The following is a 23,539-nucleotide window of genomic DNA, read 5'->3' as shown; positions in this document are numbered from 1 at the left end:
CAAGGTGGAAATGCTCTACTCCAAATACCAGAAGAAACGTGAAATTTCAAGGGTTATGTTCAGTAACTCGGTTCAAAAGCAGAGGCTGTAGGTGCATTACTTAAGAGCTTGTCAAAGATGATCTTCTGCAGCACACTACTTCAGGATTCATCCTACTATGCACGGAAAGGGGATTCTCATGTAAATATATGGCAGACCTGGCTAGTTGCAGATCAAGCCCATGCTGCCCGCTCTACTTCAAAACCATTGTGGTCACTACAAAATGTTAATATTAGAAAAGTTCTTCAATACTGAATGTAACCACTCCTCCCACATATCCCATATAAGCGCAGTTCTATAGCCAAGCTTTTCAATATTCACTTGCTTTGAAAAATTCAAAGCGACAGTTCTCACAGTAGCCATACTTGATGTTCTTATGCATATTTTGTATTGCTGTATTCAGTGTTAATTTGGTGCCATAGAGATGTAGCATATTCAATGCAAATGAGAAACAGTTGCAGTCCAAGCTACTGCTTTGAATTTCCTGACTTCCATACACACAAAAACTTGACTATATTTTATTTAACAATTTTTTCGCTTTTCATTCTTTCAGAGCATAAATCCTTGAGCAGAAGCTAGCCATATCAGAATTTGTTAGGATGATCACAAATAAGCATGTTAGAAGAAAATCAGAAGGGGCTCAAAGGACCAAACTGTCAGAAAAACCAAATGGGTTGATCGGGTCCTGCATGCAATAGATAGTGAGCTAGATTTTCAGCTGCGTAAGTCATGGGAGCATTGTTGCCTTCAATACAGGTATGTTCATTTGCATCAAGAATCTGACCTGTGTTTCTGTAGAAAACATTCCCAGTATACATAGCTCTGTATAGCTGCCTTCATGTTTCTCTCATACATCAAAATCCATCAACATTTCAGGGTGAAGAAAGAATTTTATGTTTCAGATGCCAGAGTAAAAACAAATATACAATCTGGTTTGAACTACTCCTGTACAGACCAAAAAATCCCTCATACAGAAAATTCACAGCTGGTAAAGTCATCCTTTTTGTACTTAACCAAGTAGCTTAAAAAGAATCAGGAAAGAAAAATCACCTTGGGCTGAGAGCAAGTAAGAGAAATAAAATTTAAAATTGCATATTTTTAGAAAAAAAAACATTTTGATGGAAAGTGCTTCCCCTAAACATGTCTATACTGGCCAGTCAGAAAGGATGGAAAGATTAGAAAGATATGGCTTTCTTAATATATAATTGTATTAAACAACATCAGGAGGGGAAAAAGAATACAGAGAGCGCAATGGTTATGTCTCGAATATGGAGAATGCTGGTCACAGATCTGTGGTGCATAAAACATTTGTAAGAAAACATTTTTGCACAAGTGCTCTGCAGTGACTAGAGAAATTAAAGAATGAAAAAGAGAAGGTGACCTGATGGGTGCTTAAATGAAAAGAAGAAAGTAACTCTGTACCACTTTTCATTTGCACTGAACCCTGAAGGGAGAAAATTAGGATGATCACACATTCAACTGCAGTAATCCTGGATTAAGGCATTTAATTTCCCAGGCTGTTTACAAACCATCAATACAAACAATAATAAGCAGATATATGGCAGGCTGCTTTAAAAGTATATTACTTCGCTGTCAAAATTAGCTTTAGTACAAATTCAGGAGTATGCAATGTTTTATTCTTTTTAAAGGAAGGCTTTATTTTAGGGGTTTGAAGTAATCTCTTATGCCTGAACTACCTCACAAAAATACAATATCCTCCGCAAACATTAAGTAGGTGGTTGCTCTTTTGTTAGCAAACGGAGCGTATCCTAGCCTTTTAAATTTGTGAATGGCTTTGAAAATAAAAGGAGTCTCCAATATAATCTGTTTATAACAGGTAAATTATATCTGTTCAGACAAGAGTAACAATTAACAGAAAACATCTGTACCATGTTTACCTTTATGAAGTATTATTGTTCTAAATAGCAGAGAATCTCCGTATAAGTGAAAACTTACGTTATTTTGGCAGACACCTGGAAAATTCTTCTTCACCATAATTCTAACAAATCTGATAGCTCTGAGGGAAAAAAAAAATCAGTACTTTCCTCTACACTCTTCTATGTCAACAAGTATTACCCAAGAATTCATAGTACAGGTAAATGACCTAATCAGCCAAAGTCTGAATTTGGTATTTTAGAAATATAAAATTTCTTAGTCTGTGGTTCATGTACCAGGCAGTCACCATGGGTTGACACTTATGGCACTTACGGCACTCAAGCTGATATGCCTGAGAACTTCCAACATGGACAATGTCGCTTTTCAGATATGGGTTACATGAAGAAGATTTAATTCCAATTTCCACTTAGTTTTTTTTTTTTATTTCCATTTCTTCCATTACGTATAGCACAACTTTCTCCCTCTTGAATAGTGAACTAAATTCACTTTCCCTGGTTCATTTTAACCTGTGCCTTAACTCAGTGGAAGCTGGGTTAAGTTCTTAATCTAAAACCTACTGTAATAAAGATAAATATTTCCATTTACATTAAAAGGTTTTATATAAAGTTGATGAGGAAACCTGTGTGTTATATTCCAGTGCAACATCTCTCCCTATATCCCATAGGGCTCCATGCACTTTGGCAGGCCATGGAGCAAGAATTATTCCAAATTTCACTCTCACTGAGGTATGGGATAACACAAGCTTTGTATCAGATGGAAATACACAACCAGGAGGTAGCAACTCTTAGGTGGTATGGCTGAAGTCTTATGGCTGATGCCTCTAAGAGCTGAGAATCACTGCAGTCAAATGACTTGAGAAATTCTAAATTCATTGATTTTGCTGGGAAAATTTTTGTAAAAACACACACTGTCTCTCAATGATAAAATCTCAAAACATCCATACTGTATGGATGCTCTATGACTGAATGCCAGTTCACCTTATAACAAACTGCACTCTGCACACATAGAGATTAGCATATGCAAAAAGGATGGGGGGGTGGTGGGGAAAAAACTTAGAAAAGTGTATCTTAGAAGTTACTTATGTTTAATGCTTAAAAAGTCTGAATGCACAAACAATAAACTACCATTATAGAAGTACTGGTGGTCAATACAATGCATTAGAACTATGTACAATGACACAGTTTAGTATCAAAATTTTTCTTTGCTGTAGAACATTACGAAACTGTTAATGACATCAAACACTAAACACTTAAGACACCATTTTTTGCTATCACATTTGGAACTTCAATGAACAGTCCATTTTAAGTTGCAGCATCAATCCATTTCTAGTATGAAATTAAGTAATTTTCTACTTATACAATAAGATTTATCTACATGGGTCTTTTGATTTTGATCCATAGCAGCAAAGGCACTGTACATCAGCAGATCCACAGACTTAAAGATTTTTTTTAAAGCATTCAAAAAAAAAGTCACAGATCATAGTTTAACAGCGACAACAAGAACATAAAAAGATAACACAATGTCTCTGGCACAATGGCTCAGCCTGCATCCATTTTGGAGACATCCAATCAAGACTTGGATTGAATTGGTGACAAACAAAGCAAGTCCTATCCCAAGTGAGAATCCATTCCTTTTTTGTACTTCAGAATGAGTGCTCTTGTAAATCCTACCTCAGAGGTCCTTGCTTTTGTAGTTTGTATATTGGTAGGAATCCATCCTTATTTCAGTGCAGTTTCCAATGAATATATCAAATATTTTTCATAATCTCTTGTAATTGAAAAATTGCCCAAAGACACATCTCCCTTTTCAAAGAAACGTGGCAAAAGTGTCCAGAAGTAATAAAGGTGATTCTTTGAGGCAACTTATGGTACTTCTCTCTACAATATAACAGAGAGAGGTGCTATATTTAAAAAAAAAAAAAATTACATTGACACTAAAACGCTTTATGTTCATCAATAGAAAAGCACTGAGAACAAATCTGTTCACAAGATGCTATATTGACATTGGAAATATATAAATTGGCACATTCTCATAAAAGGTATTTAATTTAGATGTGAACTGAACTTGCCATTCATTACAGGCATGTAAATCATTGGCTACAGGTTGCAATTTCCTAAATTTCCAAGCCTGTCTAAAATAGTTAAACTGCAGCATCTCCCCACCAAGTAATTATACTGTAATAATACTTTGAGGCCTCATGCAAGAATAGGACTAAAAAATCCCCATTTTTTAAAATTAGAATCTATGAGTCCATTCAGTGTAGCTTTTACTATCTCCACAACATCCTTCTCCCCAATTCCTTTCATCCACCAGCAAAACCAAAAAATATACAACGCACCTTTCAAACCAAAGTCGGGCCAGACAGCTTTATTTAGTCAGTTCATTGTTAGAAAGCCTTCTTTAAACAAAATAAATACATTACAACTATAATACATAATTAGTCAAGTTCACTGTTAAGTATTCCATTTTCTTCCAAGTAGATATCTGATGATTTGGTATCACAAGTTCTTAATCAGCATTCACAATTCAATAGTAAGTTAAAAGGGGAAAAATAAATTTCACAACTGTGATAAGCATTTAAGTTCTCAGTTTGGGAAAGAAAAAAAAAAGGAATACATAGCAAAGTGCTACAAGAAGGACTCCTGTCTGCATTCAGATTTGTCTCTAATAAATAACTTCATAGACTGTAGCCTTCTTGTCCCCAGAGCCAGTGACAATGTATTTGTCATCCACAGAGATATCACAGCTAAGCACAGATGAGGATTCTTTGGACTACAAGGAAAAAAATATATATATACATATAAATTAATTATTTTCAATCCATAAAAGGACTTGAAGATTAATCAGAAGAGTTTATAGAGAGGGAATGCAAGGGAAAGCTCATTTAAATATCACCACTGTAGATTCAAAGCAAAAGTAAAAGGGTGGCAGCTTTTGTTACAAGACTATTTCTCCAAATTTGTCTCACCTAAAGCTCTATGGCAACAAAAAAGGGCAGCAGAAAGGGAAGTGAATGTTTTATTTAATGCTATAGAACTAGAGATAACCTATCAATCAAACAAAAAACAAGCAGTCCCTTCTATACACTTTACAAGCAATGAATATTTATTAAAATTTTATAAGTTAGTCTTTGCATAAAAGTTAATCAAAAGCCATCTTCCTCCTCCTCCTCTTTTTTGTTTTAAACCAGAAATCCTTATGGAGAAGCACTACAAAGCCCTACCTACCCATAGGCATGAAACAAAGATTCCACAGAAATAACTACATCTCCTATCAGTATTTCTCCAACACAAAAGACAAAACCCTTGCACAAAGGAATTTACATTACCAGGGAGGATGCAAATATGAAAAGATACTACGGTGGAATAGCATGAGCAACAGCATACAGCAGGTGAATGGAAGACAGGTTACAGTAGCTTTGTCTCCCCCAGCTTTTCTATCAACATGGAGATGGATCATTCCTGAGATGATGCATATGTATGCATGCTGTCACATTTTACTTGCAGTTTTAGTGCATGTTTTCTCTGTATAACATATGCCCACATTTTCTTTTCTGCCCTTCACTGCAAGGGCTAAATACTTCCCAGTCATGCTCAGTTCCCGCAAAGAAACCTCTAGTGCACTGCACACCAGCTTCTTTCTCTACGACTCATTAAGAGGGCTGCATTGGGGAATTACATATTTTTAAGGAAGATGTTTTTGGAAGGATTATTTGGGCGTTCTGTGGGAGGTTGTTCCAGAATACTCTCCACTAAGAAAGCTCAGACTTCAGATTTCTTGCACCAAGGCAAACTGCACTGTCCCAAAAGGCAGAGACATTACAGTTATCAGTATAGTGGAGATCTGACCTTTTAACCAGCGATATCAGGATTAACACAGTTCAAAAAATTCCCAGCATAGAGGTATCTGTAGGATGAAGAAGAGAGGGATATCCCCAAAATCCCACTCTTCTTTAATGGCACTGAAGTTCTAATAAAAGTGGGCATAGAGGGATTAAAGATTAGAGAAAGGTTACAACTTCCAGTTACATTTGATAGGACTCCTCTATAAGGATCAAGTCTTTAGCTCAAGAGTCCACCTGTTTAATCTACTGACTTTTCAGTGTTAATACAAGGTATGATATCTTAATGTTATTTATCCACATATTTCAAAAACATACAAGCTGTGAGAAAGCACTCATTAGCCTTAATTTGTCTCCTCCATGAAAAATACACGTGTTGAATGCCTTTCATCATTTTAGCTACATTTTGGACCTTCAGTGAATGCTAAGCTAATCATGTGACTTGGATGCTGTATTACAGCAATACATACAAGAAGGTGAGAAAGATATAGGCTCAGAAAGAAGGGTATTAAAAACAATTTCAGAGTAAAGGGTTACTTTATGGTAAGAGCTAAATTACTAAAATGCTAATAAGGACAAAAGTGTATGCCTCTCTAATTACAGACAAAGTCTTAAAGGAACATAATAATTATCCAAGAATTTCCATTTAAGAACTCCTTAAGCGAATGGCAGACCCTGAGAAGTGTAGCTCTAGTGCACTGTAATGTGGAAAATAGCTTTTAGGAGATTATTACCTGGAATATACTGGCTCCATAAGGTGTTCTCCAGGCATTAAGAAGATTATCTTTTCCAGTGCTTACAAACCATTTGCCTGCAATAAATTGTTTAAATGTTATAGTTGTGCTTTGTTTTCAAAGAATGCACCCCAAGAAAAAGATTAGTCATAAAAACAATTCAACCACACATTAATGAAAAACATATCCAAAAAACAGTCACATCTTCATCTGGTTACGCTAAGATGTTCAATCACAACATAAGTAGTTTGTACTAAAAAGCAGTCATGTTTTTTTTTTTTGATACTTAAACTTAACATCTAGTTTTTAAACGTCCCTGTTTTTATTTAAAGGTGATATTGAATAAATTTCTCAGGAGAAAAAATACTGGCAAAGAAAGCTTTGCTTACCACAGTGAGCAAATTTGAGTGACAACACACAGCTCTCATGAAGATGCAGCTGATACTTGTCCGGTTTAGTAACATGCAGCACCTCAACGTTACTGTTCTCCATTCCTACTGCCAACCATTCACCAGTTGGACAATAGCCCAATGAGAAGATCTGGAATTAACACAGCACATGCTTCAATCAGTAAGGAATGAGCTTGAGATATTCAAACCCGACTCCTGCTACACTGTTAACACTATGCAAAAAACACATTTTCATCTGCTACACAGTTTTAAAAACATGCTAATCCAATTATTATAGTAATCAAGATAAATTAGTTCATGTAAACAAAGTTCAATTAAAACTGTAATAGCAAAGCAAAAGTTAATGTCCTAGCTTATCTGACAGCATTTCAAAATATTTTTGAACGAGGATCTACAGAAACGGTAACAGATTATGCACAGGAACACTTTAATCTGGCAATTCTTTTACAAAAACAATTCTCCACTGCTCTCATGGGAGAAGCACTAATCTGTCAAATAGAGTCATAATCCAGAAAGGTGTTTAACTGCCATATTAAAAAAAGAAGTGTGTGAGACTAAGTGAAAAATTATTTTGGAGTTCTCTTTGAGTCTGCTTTTTTAAAAAAGTGTGTTTTAGAAAACTACAACAGATTTTTCTTAACATGCCAAAGCTTCTGAGATTGAACCTGTGATGTAAAGTCATGTTGTTGTAGCTGTCTCCCTTCTCTGAGGTCCCAGGATCTGACTGTATTGTCCAAGCCTCCCGTCCATAGTTTGGTGCCATCATTAGAAATGTCAATACAGCTGGCTCCATCTGTGTGGCCCTGAAATTGCCTGAAAATACCAAAAGAAGATACATTCTCACATTGGAAACAGTCAGTTCTGAGCATGTACTCAGAATACCTCGTTTTTGTTTCAGCCTTGTACACACATCCATTAAAGACAACTGTAACATAGATTCTAAGAGCAATTTCAGATTAAATTCCTGAGACAACCATGTGAATTTTGTGATGAATTTATGAAGCAATCAGGCCAGACAGCTGAGCACTAATTTGATTTTGAGAAGCACACATTAAGAGTCAGATATCCTGGGGATCTTTGCTGCTGACTGTGTGATATTCACCATTTGACAGGAAATACCACATTCCCCATGAAGGAATGCAGCACAATAGTAAAAATTCACTTGTTTTAAGATGGCAAGGTTTAAAACAGAGAAGTCTAAATGGGAGGAGCATCAGCTGGTAAAAGCCCACCTCTACACGTAATACTGAAATACTATATTACACAGCGCAGTAGTGTATACAGAAGCTCTGTACTACTGGCTCCTAGCTATCTGTATATTGGTGTAGAGCAGCAACTCATATTCCCAAGATGTTGAAGTGTGCAATGCAGTGATCTACACACGTTTACCCAAGACATACTTGCTAGAGCACTGATTAAAGAGAATGGTGTGTGAGCACAGTGTACTGCATGAAAACAAAGGAACCCATCTGTTCAAAGAACCCCCAGCAATGTCAACACCAGCTGATCTTAGGCAATTATAGTTCTGGGGCTGCTCAATGGGCCTGGAATTATGAAACTCTCAAAACCTATAAACAATCACATACAATCTTATCGAGATATTACCATGGTTATTGCCTAGTGATGAAATACTGAAAGTAGTTCAGTTGACACCATTAAGACAAGCGCATATTTAAGTAGAAGAGCATGTAATGCTATGTCTAATTAATTCTTCACAACCTGATGATCCAGTTCTGTCGACCTACCTTACTAAAGTCTGGTTATGCAGATCCCACACTGCAATGTTCCCATCACTACAGCAAGAGAAGCAGACCTTGGAATCAGGGCTGATAGCTAGGGCATAGCAAGCTGGAGCAGATGATGTCAGCTCTGCTTTAATCCGTGGAGTTGGAGCTGCCAGGTCCCAAATGGATAACGTGCTGGCTTCCCCACCAACAATCAGGGTGCGGCCATCTGGGAGCAATCTGCAGGAACGGATGTAGTTATCTCTGTTCTGCGGAGACAGAAGTCATCAAGAGATTACTCATGAGGAAAGGAAAACAGCATTAACAAGAGAGCAGAAATCCATAAAAGTATTGTATTCTCTCCTGGTTTTAATGAGCCATTTGTACTTATGACAATGATAAAGTGTATCAATGCCAGAAAATTACATGCAAAGGCCTGAACCCAACCCCAAATAATTCAAGATAGCTGCATTCAACAGCTTGTGTAGAAAGTTACGTTTTCATACTCTGTTTATTTCAGCACATTAACCTCCCGGCATAGGGGAGTACCAAATTCCCTGCACACCTCACCCTCTGTTGCAATGAGACTTGCTGCCACCATCTAGGAGATGTCAGAGAAAAATATTTGGGCAATTTTCTTCATTTGTGTAGCAATTTATGTAGCAAAATTCATTATATGTCTACACATGCTGCACAATTCTCATTTAACAGCCTCTGTAACAAGAAGCAACATCTTACCAAGAACTGGTAAATGAAACAAAAAAAAGCTGCTAACAATGGTTCATCTTGTTAGCACAAATAATTTGCAAACACTCAGGGATATTTTTAATTGCCACATTAAGACAGGGCAATGCATTTACACATACAAAGATACAAAATATGTGACACAAGCTTCAAATATTCTCTGAGAATGCAGCTGCAAGACAGCAATTTTTAGCACGATAGGATATCAAGCTTTAAGATTGCCAACAAATGTCAAAGTTTATAAACAATATCTACTGTGCTGTCTTTGATCTTTCCCCCTACCAACACAATCTACAGTCTTAGGATATTAAGGATGTTTTGATTCATGGGGAGGGCACAAGTACTACAAGGAATGTAGTTCAAACTCAGTCCTAGAAGAAACAACAAAATTACAAATGGAAGATCAAGCTTTGATATCAATGACAGCACTCAGATAGCCACTACTTTTTGTACCTTAACAGTACAATTTCAATCTTAACACAACCTGCTACCTTCTTCCGCTGTCATATGTAGCTGTTCACTTACCAGGCAGTCCAGTTGAGAGACAGGGCTCTTGTTGCCAGGGTGGCTGATATCCCAGACTTTGACACACCCCTTCCCACCTGTGTACACGTGTCTTGTGGGGTTGCTGATGGTAACTGCACACACGACTTCCCCATGGTTCAGTGTGTTGATCTGACGGGCATGGCGAGGGATCCCTGGACCAATGAGGGCATCGGGAGGGAAAGGTACAGGCTGCATCTGACCATCTGCACTTACATGAAATGAATATGCTCTAAAGAAAAAAAAAAGGTGAGAGGGGAAGGACAGTGATTTAAGCTGTTCTTCAAGCCTCTTTCAGAAGAGAGAACAAGATGCGTGTGTGGTACATGTGCATACACATCAACAGCCTATCATTTTCCATTGTGGGGATTCAGACTGTATGCCTACCTCCTTTTGCAATTTTTACACTAATTTGAAGAACAAAATTACTTAGATACCTAAAGTATGGATCTTGGAGCATACACTTGGGTACTTTTCCTTCTGATGCGGCAAGTCAAGGACCATCTACCAAACAAATGAGCTTTTACAACTCGCGCAGCTATGATTTCTGGCATGAGCGAGGATACATGATACTATTCTTAAATTCCAGTGCATGGAGAGAACACCACATACAGAGAAGGGAAGAAAGATCAGATTAGGGCCCCCCGGGAAGACAGAAATAGTAAGCTGGCTGTTGCAGAACATTAGGGGGTGCCGAGTGCCTGGGGACATTTGGTTGTTCCCTTATTGACTCTAACGTGTGAACTTCAGGGAGCATGCAGGAGCCAGAGTGCTGCCAAGCTGCCCTGAATGGTACCAAGGGTCCCACATGGCTCAAGGGAAATTGTAAGGGTGCACCGAAACCACTGCCATCATACGACAGACTAGCAAAAACACACTGGGTTTTTTTTTTTTTAAACTGACACAACAACCACAAACCCCAATTTCTCTTGCCAGAATCAGGACTCTCACTGAGAAAGAATGTGTTGTGTGACTGCCAGTTATGCCACCTGTGAATGACCTGTGAATGACCTATCAACAGCTTCATCTCAAAATATTTTCTGAGGAGAGCACTTAGGTTGTGAAGTTGTGATGTGTCAGGAAGCATCTAAGAACAAGATGTCTATTACAGAGCACAAACTTTATAAGAGGGTTCACCTACACATACAAACATGCACTTAATGGAAGGCTTTAATTTCCTTAGGCCTAAAAAAACCCACAGCAGTACTAATGAAAAATCCATTGTCACAATGGCAAGGATGAGAATAGCTCACAAAAATACCATTTTATCAGAATGCTTAGAAATGTTTCCTTAATTGTTGCTTGAAAGTCACTGAAGTCTGCCTTCTTCAGAATTCAACCATTTCATTTGTTATTTAAGATTCACACTGCATTAATATTAGAACAATAATTTTCAGCAGAATACAACTGCATTTTCACCTTTCTGCCCTATTCCCAGAGCTTTTCACTCTCTCCTAATCCTGCCCTTTGTTTCTTGTTCTGGCAGGTCTGAGTGACAGATCATATCATCATTCTCCATTTTTTGACATTAAACACATTCAGGAAAGGGTAGGACAGATTTCTGTGGTTGTTAGAAGAAGCAAACTGTCTATATTGAGTGGAATTTTGAGTTCAATTATCACTACAGAAATCTGAAAGATCATCATCTCCTTAATTCCTTTTCCTGCAGTAAAGGTACTAAAAAAAGAAGCAGATGGTGATCTGAAATCTGTAACAAGACAAGTGTAACTTTTTTATCATCCTTTCTAATTTCTGTATAAAGTTTCAGTCACTCTGCAGAGTCATGCTGAGCACTTAATATATGATGTTTTCATTAGGCACAGGGATTTTTACCATGCTCGTAAAGTACATAGGGAACATATTTGAACAATTAGAAAAATAAAGCTTAGTTCTAGTGATCTGTGACTACATTATTCTCACCCTATTCATCATTCCATACCAGCATCTGTGATTAAACTGTTGCTTCTACATGTTGCTTGTTTGAAGTATTCTAAATATCTTACAAATATCTGACACTATAAACACCTGATGAACATTTTTTTCCTTCTTTTTGTATTAGCTACCTCTTCTATTTATGTATTGTACTATCCTCAACTTTCTGATGCATCTCAAAACTAGAGAATTATTAGTCAGCTAGATCCCTGATGCGCCACACACTGCTCATTCCATTTCAGCAAACACTCAGTGTGGAGAATTTACACAACTTTTGCTTTAAGGGAAAAGGAAGAGTAAATGAGAGAAAAACAATCCCGAACAATAGCTGTGAAAAATACTGCACGTAAGATGAAGAAAATCAATGTGATCATGATAAAATGACCATAGATTTCAAAGGTGTCAATCTCTACAGTTGACAAACATTTAGCTGCAACTGTCCTTTAAAACAGTCATCAATATGCCAATGCAGTTCAGAAGCCTTTGAGATGCAACAGATCTTTGACTGGTTTGGTTTCAATTTGCATCACATCATTTTTTTCCCCCCCCTCTCCAACTCAAGGAGGACACGAGTAGGGTAGTCTCCACATCTGTAGAATTTTCCTTTCTAAGGTCACAATGAGCAAAGCCTGGCAGAGTAGGTCACCTTTTCTGGGCCACTAGATCTACCAAGGATGAGCTTGAACATTAAGAATATTTGAACATTATGTCAGGAAATTTCTGTGTACCCATTGCATGTGTAGGATGAAGATCTCTGCCCTGCAGAATTTTTAATCCAAACACCTGATCCTAGAAACTACTGTGCACCAAGTTCCAAAATCATTTTATGCAGCCATATGCTAGGGCAGAGTAACTAGCAGAAGAGCAAACTGAGGTGATAACCAATGTGTGAAGTCTGAAAGAGTAGGATGCAGGTTACACATTCATGTAAGAAAACTTATAGGAACTAGCATTGATCACTTTTCCCATTATATGTTATTAATCTTGTGCGTCTGCAAGCACACAGGCAGGCAAGTGTATGCATTTATTCACATGCATGCAGGTGTGTGAATATTCCCCTCACCCCCTTCCTCCACAAACACATTCATACATAAGACAGAGAGAGAATGAATGGCACAAACTACATCCGCTGCCTTTCAACCCCTCCAATATTAGCTGGTCACAGTTTCTTGTAAGTGTCACACACCTCAACTGGACTGCCTGGTAAGTGAACTTGAGGACCCTTACATAAAATCTGGATCAATATGGTTTGCATCACTGGTTTTTTTTTTGTTTTTGCCCTCTCTAACTCCAGAGGGATGCAAGTAGAGAGTTCTTCATATCTGTGTAATTCTTTTTCCTAGGCTCACAACAAGTGAAGTCTGGTAGAGTAGGTCACCTTTTACAGTCAGTTCCATCAAGGATGAATTTGAACATTATGATATCATAATTCTTTCCAGTATTTTCAATCAAACAAAACATTTCAGTGTTCCTTTCTCTGCACATTGCTGTTTATAGTAGCTGATAAGTTTGCAAGTGATTGCAAGGCTTTTGTGAACAAATAAATTATTTCTTAACCTGAGAGGCAGAGTATGGCAGAGATGGAAAGTCAAGATCACATTCCATTTTGCATTTCTATATTAAACCAACCAGTCAGATTCAGCATGCAACACCTGGAAGTTCAGCTTCCTTCTCCATTTATCATCATCTCTTCTTATTCTATACCACCCAGTACTTGTCGGCTGCAATTAGCCTTTAAAACAAATTTACAAATATAATTTTAAGATTGAACAGTGTTTTTTCTTCCCTTGCTAAATGGCTATATTTATTCTTACAATAATTTTCAGTAGCTAAAGGGAATTCCAACTGGCAAGGGAATACAACTTAAATAGATGATTAACTTTTAAAGTTGACTGTTTGATACTCACGGTTTTCCTCCTGGGATGCCTGTGAGATTGGGAGGGATGCCTGGGACTCGCATGTGATGATGGGGATCAAAACCAACCTGTAGTTTTCCCCAAGCAAAACAAAAAGGTGTATTAAAGATGGAGTTATGCAAAAGAAGACAGTTTAGTCCATATCTTCCATAGCATACTCCCCAAATTACAAACAGATTGAACCAGATTTAACCCCACAGGTCATACATTTAACATAAACTGCTCTCATTCTCAAACACAGTAGCGGCAAACGCTTACCACTGGAGATCTCCCATAAGCTGCGGCTGCTGCTGCTGCAGCTGCTGCACTCATTTGAGGGGAAATGTTGTGTAGACCGGCATAGGCAGCTCCTGGGCTGGTCAGCTCACCGTTCATACTGGCATGTGGCACAATCCCAAACGGAGTAGGGTAAGGACATGGCACTGCCATAGGCGTCCTTAAACCTGAAGCTATAGAGGGCAAAGAAGAGAGCCAGCCCAACATAGACAGATCAAATATAAATTTGGCAAGCAGTAAAAAAGATATGCTGCATTGAAATGCTGTGTTAAAATGCTGAAGAACCAGCTCAGCATTGGGTTTAAGCAGCTGTGATATACAGCTTTGTCACTGTAGATTTAAAGGGAAACTGCTTAGGGATGAATGGTTATAGTTTCATATAGTTTTGAATATACTGATACAAACCTAGTGGGTCAACACCGGGGGGCTTGCCAGGCACAGGCCTTAATCCGGGAGTGGAATTGCTGCCTGGAGTTGGAGCGTCAGTCCGTGGAGTTGGGGTATTTGATTTAGATACAGGTGTGGTAGATTTCTCATTCTAATAATCAAAAAAGATAATGAAAGATAGTTGATCAGTTATTTCACTTTCTGGCTTCTTAACCTGTGGCTAGAAAGAGAGCAGATGTCAACTGGAGTGTGGTATGATTAGTGAAACCTGGGTTTTGGTTTGAATAGTCATTGGCAATGAAGAGAAGCATGCAGAGACACTTAAAAGGATGGAATGGCTTTGGGAATTAACTATAGCCTTCACAGCTTTCCTCATTTGAGTCAACAGTATGATTCAGAATAAGGTCAATGACTGAAAATCATTACCATCTGACAATTATATTATCAGCATATGCAAAATCTGTTGGTGGTCTCAGTCTGCTCATAGTGGACCTGTTCACATTATGAGTTTCTGTGAGTTTCTCATCCACCACTGCCTGGTGGATGAGAAAAGCAAAGAAAATCCACAACCAACCAAGAACTCATCCCCAAATGTGGTCTGATAACATAGGATGGAGACAGTGATGGGTATAAAGTCAGGAACTGCACAGTGCCACTCTTGTGAGGAACTTGTTCATCTGACAAACAGCTGACTCCTGGGTCTGAACCTGTCATTCTATCACCTTTCCTGAGCACTACCATCACTTTAGGGTTTTATTTTTTTATTTTATTTTTTTTAAATAATCATGTACCTTGACCTGCAAAGAACTATGAGAGGAGTTACAGTGCAGCTCAAAAATGTGATTAACTACAGCCACAAACAGGAAAGGCAAGAACACCCCCAACTTGCAGGCAGCTCTTTTTTGCATTGTGATTTGTGATGCGAGTCAAGGAAGGCTCTTGTAAATGACAGATTACTTTTTAGATGGAAAATAAAAATTATTGTTGTTGTATATGGCCTAGTAATTCAAACAAAGCTAACAAGCAAATCACATCCAAGAAGGGAACTGAATTTGCTATAAACCACAGCAGAAGAAAACAGCTCAAGGAACCCTTGTGTACTCTTATTTATTCTCAGAATGACAGTTTTTCATATGGGAGAGGAGAAAAACATCTCTCAGCACAGAACATTCACCATCTATCCACACCAGCAGTTAAAATAACCTCTTCCCATCCCAAAAAAGGTTGTGGACTTTCTCCTTAGTATTTCATTAAATTCCCTGAAAACAGAAATTAAAGGAATTTTATACTGATTTTTCATAGCGTTTTACTGATAGCTTTAGAAATCCAAATTGTGTCCAGATACAAATCTGGTTAACATGTGTTTCATTATCTTATCACAGGTCAGGAACATTCAGAAGCACTTACAAGGCTAAGTTCTTTGGATTTGGAGGAAGGAGTACTGCTGGAGGATGCAATAGATGCAGGACTAATTGGTGCATCTTTCTTCAGCAGTCGAGTCTTGTCCAAGCCATTCTCCCGTGGAGAGTGTGCTGGGCTCCCTCGGGGAGAGGAAGGATCCTAAACATCAACATGGGTTAGTATAAAAACAACACAAAAATCCAAAACAAACAAACTCACTCATAGTAGCCACTAATGCTTGTCTTTAGCAAGTCACACTTCGGAGTGAAGATCTGCCCTAAAAGGTGGCATGTTCCTTCAATCTTTAAGTGATTTAGCTGATAAAATTGTAAAATCAAGATGGATAATCCAAGAAAACTATTTTTACAGAAGTTCTTAACATTTAATGTCATTAACCATGAAAAAATAATGTTATAAACCTTCGGATATTGAAATAGGCTAGTAATTCTCATTTTTCAGGTGGCAAACTGAGGCACTTGGCTGTCCTGACTAAGTTTGCAAAAGAAGTCAAGACCAGAGTGAAAGAAAACACAGATACCACTACAAGCAGCATCTTATTTGTTGTGCTGGGCTGGCTTCAAATATCTCAAAGTAGACTTCTGGTTTGTGCAAGGAACAAAAGCTCCTTTGTAGAAAAAAGTGTTACAGATCTGATTTGCTTTCTACAGAAAGATGACCTGACTGGATTCCCTCAGGAATTTCAAGCTCCTTTGTGAAGGCAAAGACTGCAGTCTTATTCATATATCTAATATGCATGGAAACCACTGAAGACCTGCCCCCCCCTTGCTATTATAAGGTACCAAAAATAGCATTGTGTGTACCTCATTGGAAACATCAACTACCAAGTTGTCATCACTCTTTTCACCATCACTGTCCTGCAATGACAAATCACAATGTGTAAAAAATATATAACACATTATATAATATATGAAGTCACTGAAGTACAAAGAAAAATCTGATGAAATACAAAGCTGCTCACAAGCTATGTAATATAGCCTTTACTTTTACCTAGCTTTATATGGTAATAAAATTCTAATATTTAGGTCTCCTATAGTGCTTCTTCTCAATAGGTATCAAAGCTGTAGCATTCTTCCCAGTTTTCACATAAGCAAATGAAGACAGAAGATGAAAATACTTGTCCAAAGTTGCACAGCACTGAGAAGCAGCACCATGCCACACTCCAGAGCTACTGAGTTCCAGCCAAAGGCTCCATCCTCTTGTCACCTGCCTTCAGGTGTTCTGTATTTATATGGTCAAAAATACTATAAATCCCAAGCACCTCAGCCTTCCACCCAGCATAATGATAAATGCAGACAGCAAGTACCTGTTAAAATTTGAACTGCAAATTTAAAATTAGGTATGCAGTAGAAAATTGGTAAAGCTATGGAGGACACAAGTTCAGCGATGCCAAATGTAAATGCTTTACTCACATAACGAGCTGCTATTTCCTTCTCTTCTGTTTTCTGTTTTTTACTGTCTGAAGAGTAATCTGTTGAGTTTCTGTGCTTTTCTGTTGTTCTGAAACTGGCTGATGGAGATACAGAAGAGCTCTGCAGTTAGAAGAGGGAGAGACCGAGACAGAAAGAAACATCATCGGATGCTCATTCAAAATAGTGGTTCATTTGTCACTATCCCTTAATACAATTTAACCTTTGAAGTTGTTCTGATGGACAGCGCTTTGGGTTTTAATTAGTGAAAGCTACCCAGCAAATTTTTTTACATTGAGAGCGTACAATGCGTTGCAAGAGGCACAGATAAAGGAGATCAATTAACGGTTCATTGAATAGTTGATAACTGCAGTGTTAATAGGATGAATGTAGAGCTACCTTGGACCATTTTATGAATACTGTATGTTGGCCTGGCTTTGGCTTGTTTACTTGATAAATATTCAGGGTTAATTCAATACTAATCTCCAGGGGCAGGGGGAAGGAAATCAAGGAGAACAACAAAGATGATTCAAGGCAAGTCATGCTCCAGCAAACATTTGAGAGAAGATTTCTGGCAAGGAGAGAAGCAAGGTCCAATAACAGTCTTGCAACAGGAGAAAGCAGTGGAGGCAAACACCTAACTCATTTTAATCTGAAACCTTATACAATTACAGGCTGTCAGGTCCCTGCAGTAGGCAGGAACACAGCAGCTCCAGCAGTCTCTCCCTGTTCTGCAGCCCTACCTGAGTAATGGTTATTACAGAGCACACTGAAGAGACAGGTGAGAAAGGAAGATAATTTGTACTTTGCGCATTGTCCTCCTACAATTCTACTCTACTACTTTAAACAAGAAAGGCAACATTTATCAACTCCTACCCTATTTCCAGAGCTTGGTTGAGTCTGTATCTTGATATACAAACAAGGAAGAAATGAAAGATCCCAAGTTTCCTCTAGGATTGATTCTACCAGCAGCATCAGGTTTGGCCCTAATTCAAAGAAGCATTTAAACACACACTAAACTTTATCTCATGCTGAAGTCAATGGTTAAACATACAGAAATAAGGATGTGTTCAGGCATTTTGCAGAATTAGACCTGACAGAAATGAAGATGAAAGTAATTCTCAATTGAAACCCTGCTGTTTCCCCTCTCTCTATCCTCCTTACATAAGGGGGTAAAAAAAGAAAAAAAAAAGTAATGAAATAAGTCCTTACTGCTGGATTTCAGTCCTTTCTCCTCATCCAGAAACACTGATTCTGGGGTTCTTTTCCATGCATGTGGCCAGCTATTGTTTTGCATAAAACTGTACAATACTCCACACTAATTTTTTTTTTGTTTAAGTGTACACCTAAGCTTATTTTACAGCTACTACCAGGAATGCAAAACAAGAAATTAATATTTAAATTATGCAACTTCTGCTCCATCACTCTTGCTGAATTACTTCTTTTCCTTGACCTATTACACCACAAACTTCTGGTAAGGATCAAAAACACTTGCTCCAGTCACACGAGAGAAAATTTTCTCCACGTTGTGGAGCACCAAGGTCCTGGTCTCCACGTCACTTCTCTAAAATTTCCAACTGTTGTTAACAGCAGTTCAGATTAACGAGTGGTGGATTTCACAGAAATTTTCTATTTTTGACTGTCAATCATTAACAGTGCTGAAGGGAAATGGAAATTTTAAAACAAAGCTAGTGCTGAATGCAGCCTGTGTCTTTCCAGTTTCCCTCCATCCTTCTCTCCTCCGACATTATAAAATAGTAGACGAGGATTTCCTATCCTGCACAAATACATCTTAAAATGTGCTCACCGATTTAGATTTAAAGCAGGCCATTATAATCAAATATTATGCTGTAAAAAAAAAAAAATTAAAAGTGCTATTGTTTGCTCTGAATAGACAACACATGTTAAGGCATTTAGAGACAGTGGTGACAGTAGGCTCAGAAGCCCTTAAAATAAGGACCAAGTAAAAATGCAACATTAAACGAACTGATGGCTTGAGAAATGTATTTGTTTACTGCAAGAATATAGCATAGTCTTTTGCAAGAGATTTTAACAGTATACTATTACATTTATATTCATTTACAATTTGGGAGGCAGTAGCTTGTAATGTGAATTCAATTCATTATTTCTCAACTTCGCCATACAGAAAGCAATTTGCCTTAAAACAAAGAAAAATAATCATCAGTAAACTACAAATTAGAGTGGTGTCTAAAGAATTAAACTACTGCACTTATTTATTTTCATAAATTTGAAACCATATAGTTTCATTTTTCACAATCCAGTTAGCTATGTGCTATAGATACCACTTTAATCTTTGATTTCACTGGTTAATAAAGTAATAAATTAAAGCTCCCTACTAGAATGATAAAGTAGTCAATTATCACTAGCACATAAAGGATGAGCACCACATTGGGCACTGGGGCAATGTGTACTGCTTAATAGTTTTATTGTTTCAAAGACTGATCAGACTTGGTATCAACATGAAAAAAATCTTGCTATGGTATCTCACCTACATCAGAAGAAAAATGCAGACAACTAGCCTATTGACTGGGGAAAAGGTGGGGAAAGGGATCAAATTAGTGGAGTGGGGAAAGCAGGCAGAATTTCATTTCCCCAACTGTAATTTGGCTAGTGTACTAGGACTAATATTATTTTGCCTAAAGTGTCAATTACTACAGGACAAATTAAGCATTCTCACTTTAACTATTTTCTCCCTTTTCTTGTATGGGAGCCACAGTTACCCAGTGACACTCCTGCAATAGTGGCTTTTTTTCTGTCCAATACGTAATGCATCTGCCATATAAAAATCTCTGACTTCATGGGATCTCTGGGACTGGTGCTGACAGATTTAAAATTATCTCTTATACTAAGTAACAATGATATGTCATGTACTGCTCAGCCAAAAAGCTATGGTCTAGATCTTCTAATGTACCTAACACCTACTGATTTCAGTGTGCAAGGGGCATTATTATTCGCTCCAAGTTCCTACTATGGTTTACAATAGCAGTTCAGCCTGTAAGCAACTGTAAGGATATATTTTCAAGTGAGAAATACCCGGACACATCATCATCTCCATGGTTTCCACTGATATCAGATTCCTACATATAATCCTATACCCACACAAATCTCTCCTTGAGTGTGTAAGTCTACATATTCCAAGAGAGATCCTTATGTTCCCAGACTTCATACAAAAACCTTCATCAAAGCACAGTGTAGTGAGCACACCTGCGGGAGACCTGGCGAGGAGTCAGTGACTGGCAGAGTACGTGGTAGCAGCCCCAGCGTGTGAAACTACACACTGACCAGATTCCCGTCAGGGCCAGGCATGCATGTTCTGTTCTGTCAGCAATGTCTAGCTGCTTCCCGGACAGTAGCTACTCCAGGTTAGCACAGCTGAGATAAGGAAATAGCTCTAGTAGATGTAAGGGGCCCTTAGGATACAACAAGTGGAGTCCTGCCTGGGCATCTGACCCGGGTGTCCAGCAGCCTCCCATCCGCGGCCCCTCCGCGTGGTTCCCGGGGCTCCCCGCGCAGCTTGGAGTGCAAGTCCTTCATTAAATCTATCCTGTTTAACCCCTCATGAACCTTGAGTGTCTCTCTCCACCGGTATCCAAGCCTCTCTTGCCTGCCTTGTGGTCACACACAGCATTTATCTGTCAGACTTTGTTCTGTTCCTTGATTAAAACATCGGTGGTCTCCTAACAGCTGCCTTTAAGAAGCCAGAATAGGACAGCTACTTAGAGAAATTAAGTGATTCAGCGTTATGTCTTGGCAGGCTGTAACTTAATGGGCCAGAATCCTCATTTTAGTAACTATTAAAATTTACAGAGAAATAAAGTCTTCTCACACTGCTGTTTTCTTCAATAAAATGTTTTAATCTACTAGAGAGAGTAGCATTTTCCTACTAACGAACACCAATTTTGCTCACATATAATAATTAGATAAAACACAGGAAAAAAAATACTCTTTGGTGAAAGTGGGTTATATTCAGTTTGTGTTTTAGCAAAATATACCAGTTTTTCATTTTCTGCTTAGATAGAACATTTTTATTCATGTTAAATATACCACAAAATGCTGACAAAAACATATTCAACAGATACATTTATAGAAAGGCTGAGCATGTTGCCTTGTTCTTATAATTTGCTTAAGAAATGAAACAGTTCCTAGTGCTGGATCCATAGGATCTTTTACAGCAGACTGTAAAGCATGAAGCACGATGCTTCACTCTGTATTTTGTATAGTGTTGAGCACAGTGTTAAAAACAAACAAAAAAAACCCACAAACACACACACAACACAACACACACAGACCATTCAGACTTTCACAAAGCGGTGTGTTTTTCCTCCAACATTCATACAGTGCTGCTCTAGGTGGAATATTGGTGCCAGGCACACACAAATTAAATGATCATAAAGAAGACAATATAAACTTCTTATTAAGCCATAAAATTCTCACCAGTAGCAATGCAAACATCAGCATGCTGTCTACTCAGGATAATTAATGCTTCAAATTGCTTGAAAAATCCAGGAATCACTATCACCATTTTAACCTCAACTTCCACTGAAAGTTACTTGCATTTAAATAGATGACTCATGCTGCAACACAGCAGAAAAAAACAATATGGTCAGATCATGCAGTCTTCTGACCACTCTCAAACCCTGTAAGTCCTAACTCCCCATATGTTAGCTCCTGCAGATGAAGACCTGGCCTGAGTAGACTAAGTGATAATTAAATGACATCACTGTTAAAAGCAATGACTAAAGATGACAGGATGAAAAGCCCTGCCACATGATGAAGCTGGTAACTCTGTAAAGCATTCACAAATATGACCATTCGCTAGCGTAACTTTACAACTCTGTCACAATGATGTATTTGGAGTGTAATAATTAAAACAATAATTCCCAACAAAGTAGAGATTATGAGATAATTGACCATCCTGAAGTATTAAGCAACTGCAGTAAAAGCCAAGGATGCTCAATGCTAAGGTCAATTACGATATAATTATCTGAATGACATTACTGCTGTTATAAAGTCTGTTGAAAGTATAAAAGAAACTATAAAAATGGATACAATATGCATCACAGGGAAACAACCCGAGAGTAATGCTGCTTGGCTGACTGGTGTCAATGTTATACATGAAGTATAAAAGTCAAAGTTAGGATTCAGGCATTGCCCCAGAATTTGGCTTGGCGCTCTTAACTCTTTGAGATAAAACCTGATGCTTAAATCGGAAACACAAAAAATAAAGTGCTGTGACTTCTGACAAGTCGGGGGTGAGACTGAAATTGCTTTGATGAATAACTAGGGGTATGAGGTGGGAAAGCTCCCACTTAGCAGGTAGCAGAAAAGAGCGTAAGAAACATGCTCCTGAGTTAGCTCAATGGCCCATCTGGACTCCTATTCTGTATAGGACAGCAGCAGCAATAGCGATGGCTTCTACGGAGGGCACGCAGGGACAGCCACTTGCAGCAGTCCATTTCTTTCCAGCCTCTCCCACATCCACAACTGTGGGATTGAGGCTACTAGAGGCACATGCTGCCTTTTTCCTTTAGAAACTGCGTGTAGACCTGTTGCTTGTGGTTTGTCTCATCCCCCTCTGAAGCTGCTGGTAACTGCCTTGCCTCCACATTCTCTTATGGCAGCAAGCTTCAGAAGATCTGTGTGAAGAGTAATTTCTTTTACCTGTTTTAAACCTCAACTTCCTACTAGTTTCATCAAGTGTTCCCTAGATCTAATACTGCAGGATTTAGCGAATAGTTCTGCATCCACCATATCCACCACCTTACAATTCTGTAAACTTCAGGCATATCCTCCCTCAGCCTTCTTCTCCCCAAACTGAAGAGATCCAGCCTTTTCAGTCTCTCCTCATAAGGCAACTGCTCCATCCCCTTGACTGCTTTAGTCACCTTTCCGTGTAACTTTTCTGGCTCCACTATGTCATCCTTGAGATACAGAGACCAGAACTGTGTACAGTATGCAACAGGTAGGTCATCAGACCCAGAGCAATGACGTACTTTCCCTTTGGCTCTGGCCTTACATCAGATCAAGCAAGGGAGAAACATATTTGCTTTCCCACAGGTCTCAGAAGGCAAACGCTTGGGCTGCAGGGTTTGGGCAATATACAAAGGCTTGCCCAAATCCTATACCACCACTCTGAGTTTAGGAGAGGTGGGAAACAGTCATATGACTCCAAGAAATCCTCTTGCCTAATCTGTAAAATGATGAAATTTATTGGGGTGAAGGCCAAGCAACTTCTCTTTTTGAGGCAG

General features: G+C 38.4%; 1 protein-coding gene across 3 annotated transcripts in view; it reads right to left on the bottom strand.

Annotated features, from left to right (window-relative positions):
- Positions 1 to 3,002: 3,002 nt before the first annotated feature.
- Positions 3,003 to 23,539, bottom strand: part of LOC104145893 (transducin-like enhancer protein 4) — a 109,840-nt gene continuing 89,303 nt past the window's right edge. For 2 of the 3 annotated variants that reach the window (XM_068925254.1, XM_068925255.1), the window contains exons 9-20: positions 17,274 to 17,393; positions 16,665 to 16,718; positions 15,850 to 16,002; positions 14,461 to 14,593; positions 14,038 to 14,228; positions 13,771 to 13,847; positions 9,914 to 10,163; positions 8,666 to 8,913; positions 7,586 to 7,733; positions 6,900 to 7,050; positions 6,511 to 6,587; positions 3,003 to 4,707 (exon numbers count right to left, since the gene is read on the bottom strand). In XM_068925254.1, coding sequence (XP_068781355.1) covers positions 4,600 to 4,707; positions 6,511 to 6,587; positions 6,900 to 7,050; positions 7,586 to 7,733; positions 8,666 to 8,913; positions 9,914 to 10,163; positions 13,771 to 13,847; positions 14,038 to 14,228; positions 14,461 to 14,593; positions 15,850 to 16,002; positions 16,665 to 16,718; positions 17,274 to 17,393 — 1,710 coding nt within the window. In that variant the 3' untranslated portion in view covers positions 3,003 to 4,599. The remainder of the gene's footprint in view (positions 4,708 to 6,510; positions 6,588 to 6,899; positions 7,051 to 7,585; positions 7,734 to 8,665; positions 8,914 to 9,913; positions 10,164 to 13,770; positions 13,848 to 14,037; positions 14,229 to 14,460; positions 14,594 to 15,849; positions 16,003 to 16,664; positions 16,719 to 17,273; positions 17,394 to 23,539) is intronic. The other variant, XR_011137378.1, reaches the window with a different exon arrangement.

Source organism: Struthio camelus, chromosome W, assembly GCF_040807025.1.
Source record: "Struthio camelus isolate bStrCam1 chromosome W, bStrCam1.hap1, whole genome shotgun sequence".
Taxonomy (NCBI): Eukaryota; Metazoa; Chordata; class Aves; order Struthioniformes; family Struthionidae; genus Struthio; species Struthio camelus.
This window is presented reverse-complemented; position numbering and strand designations above follow the sequence as displayed.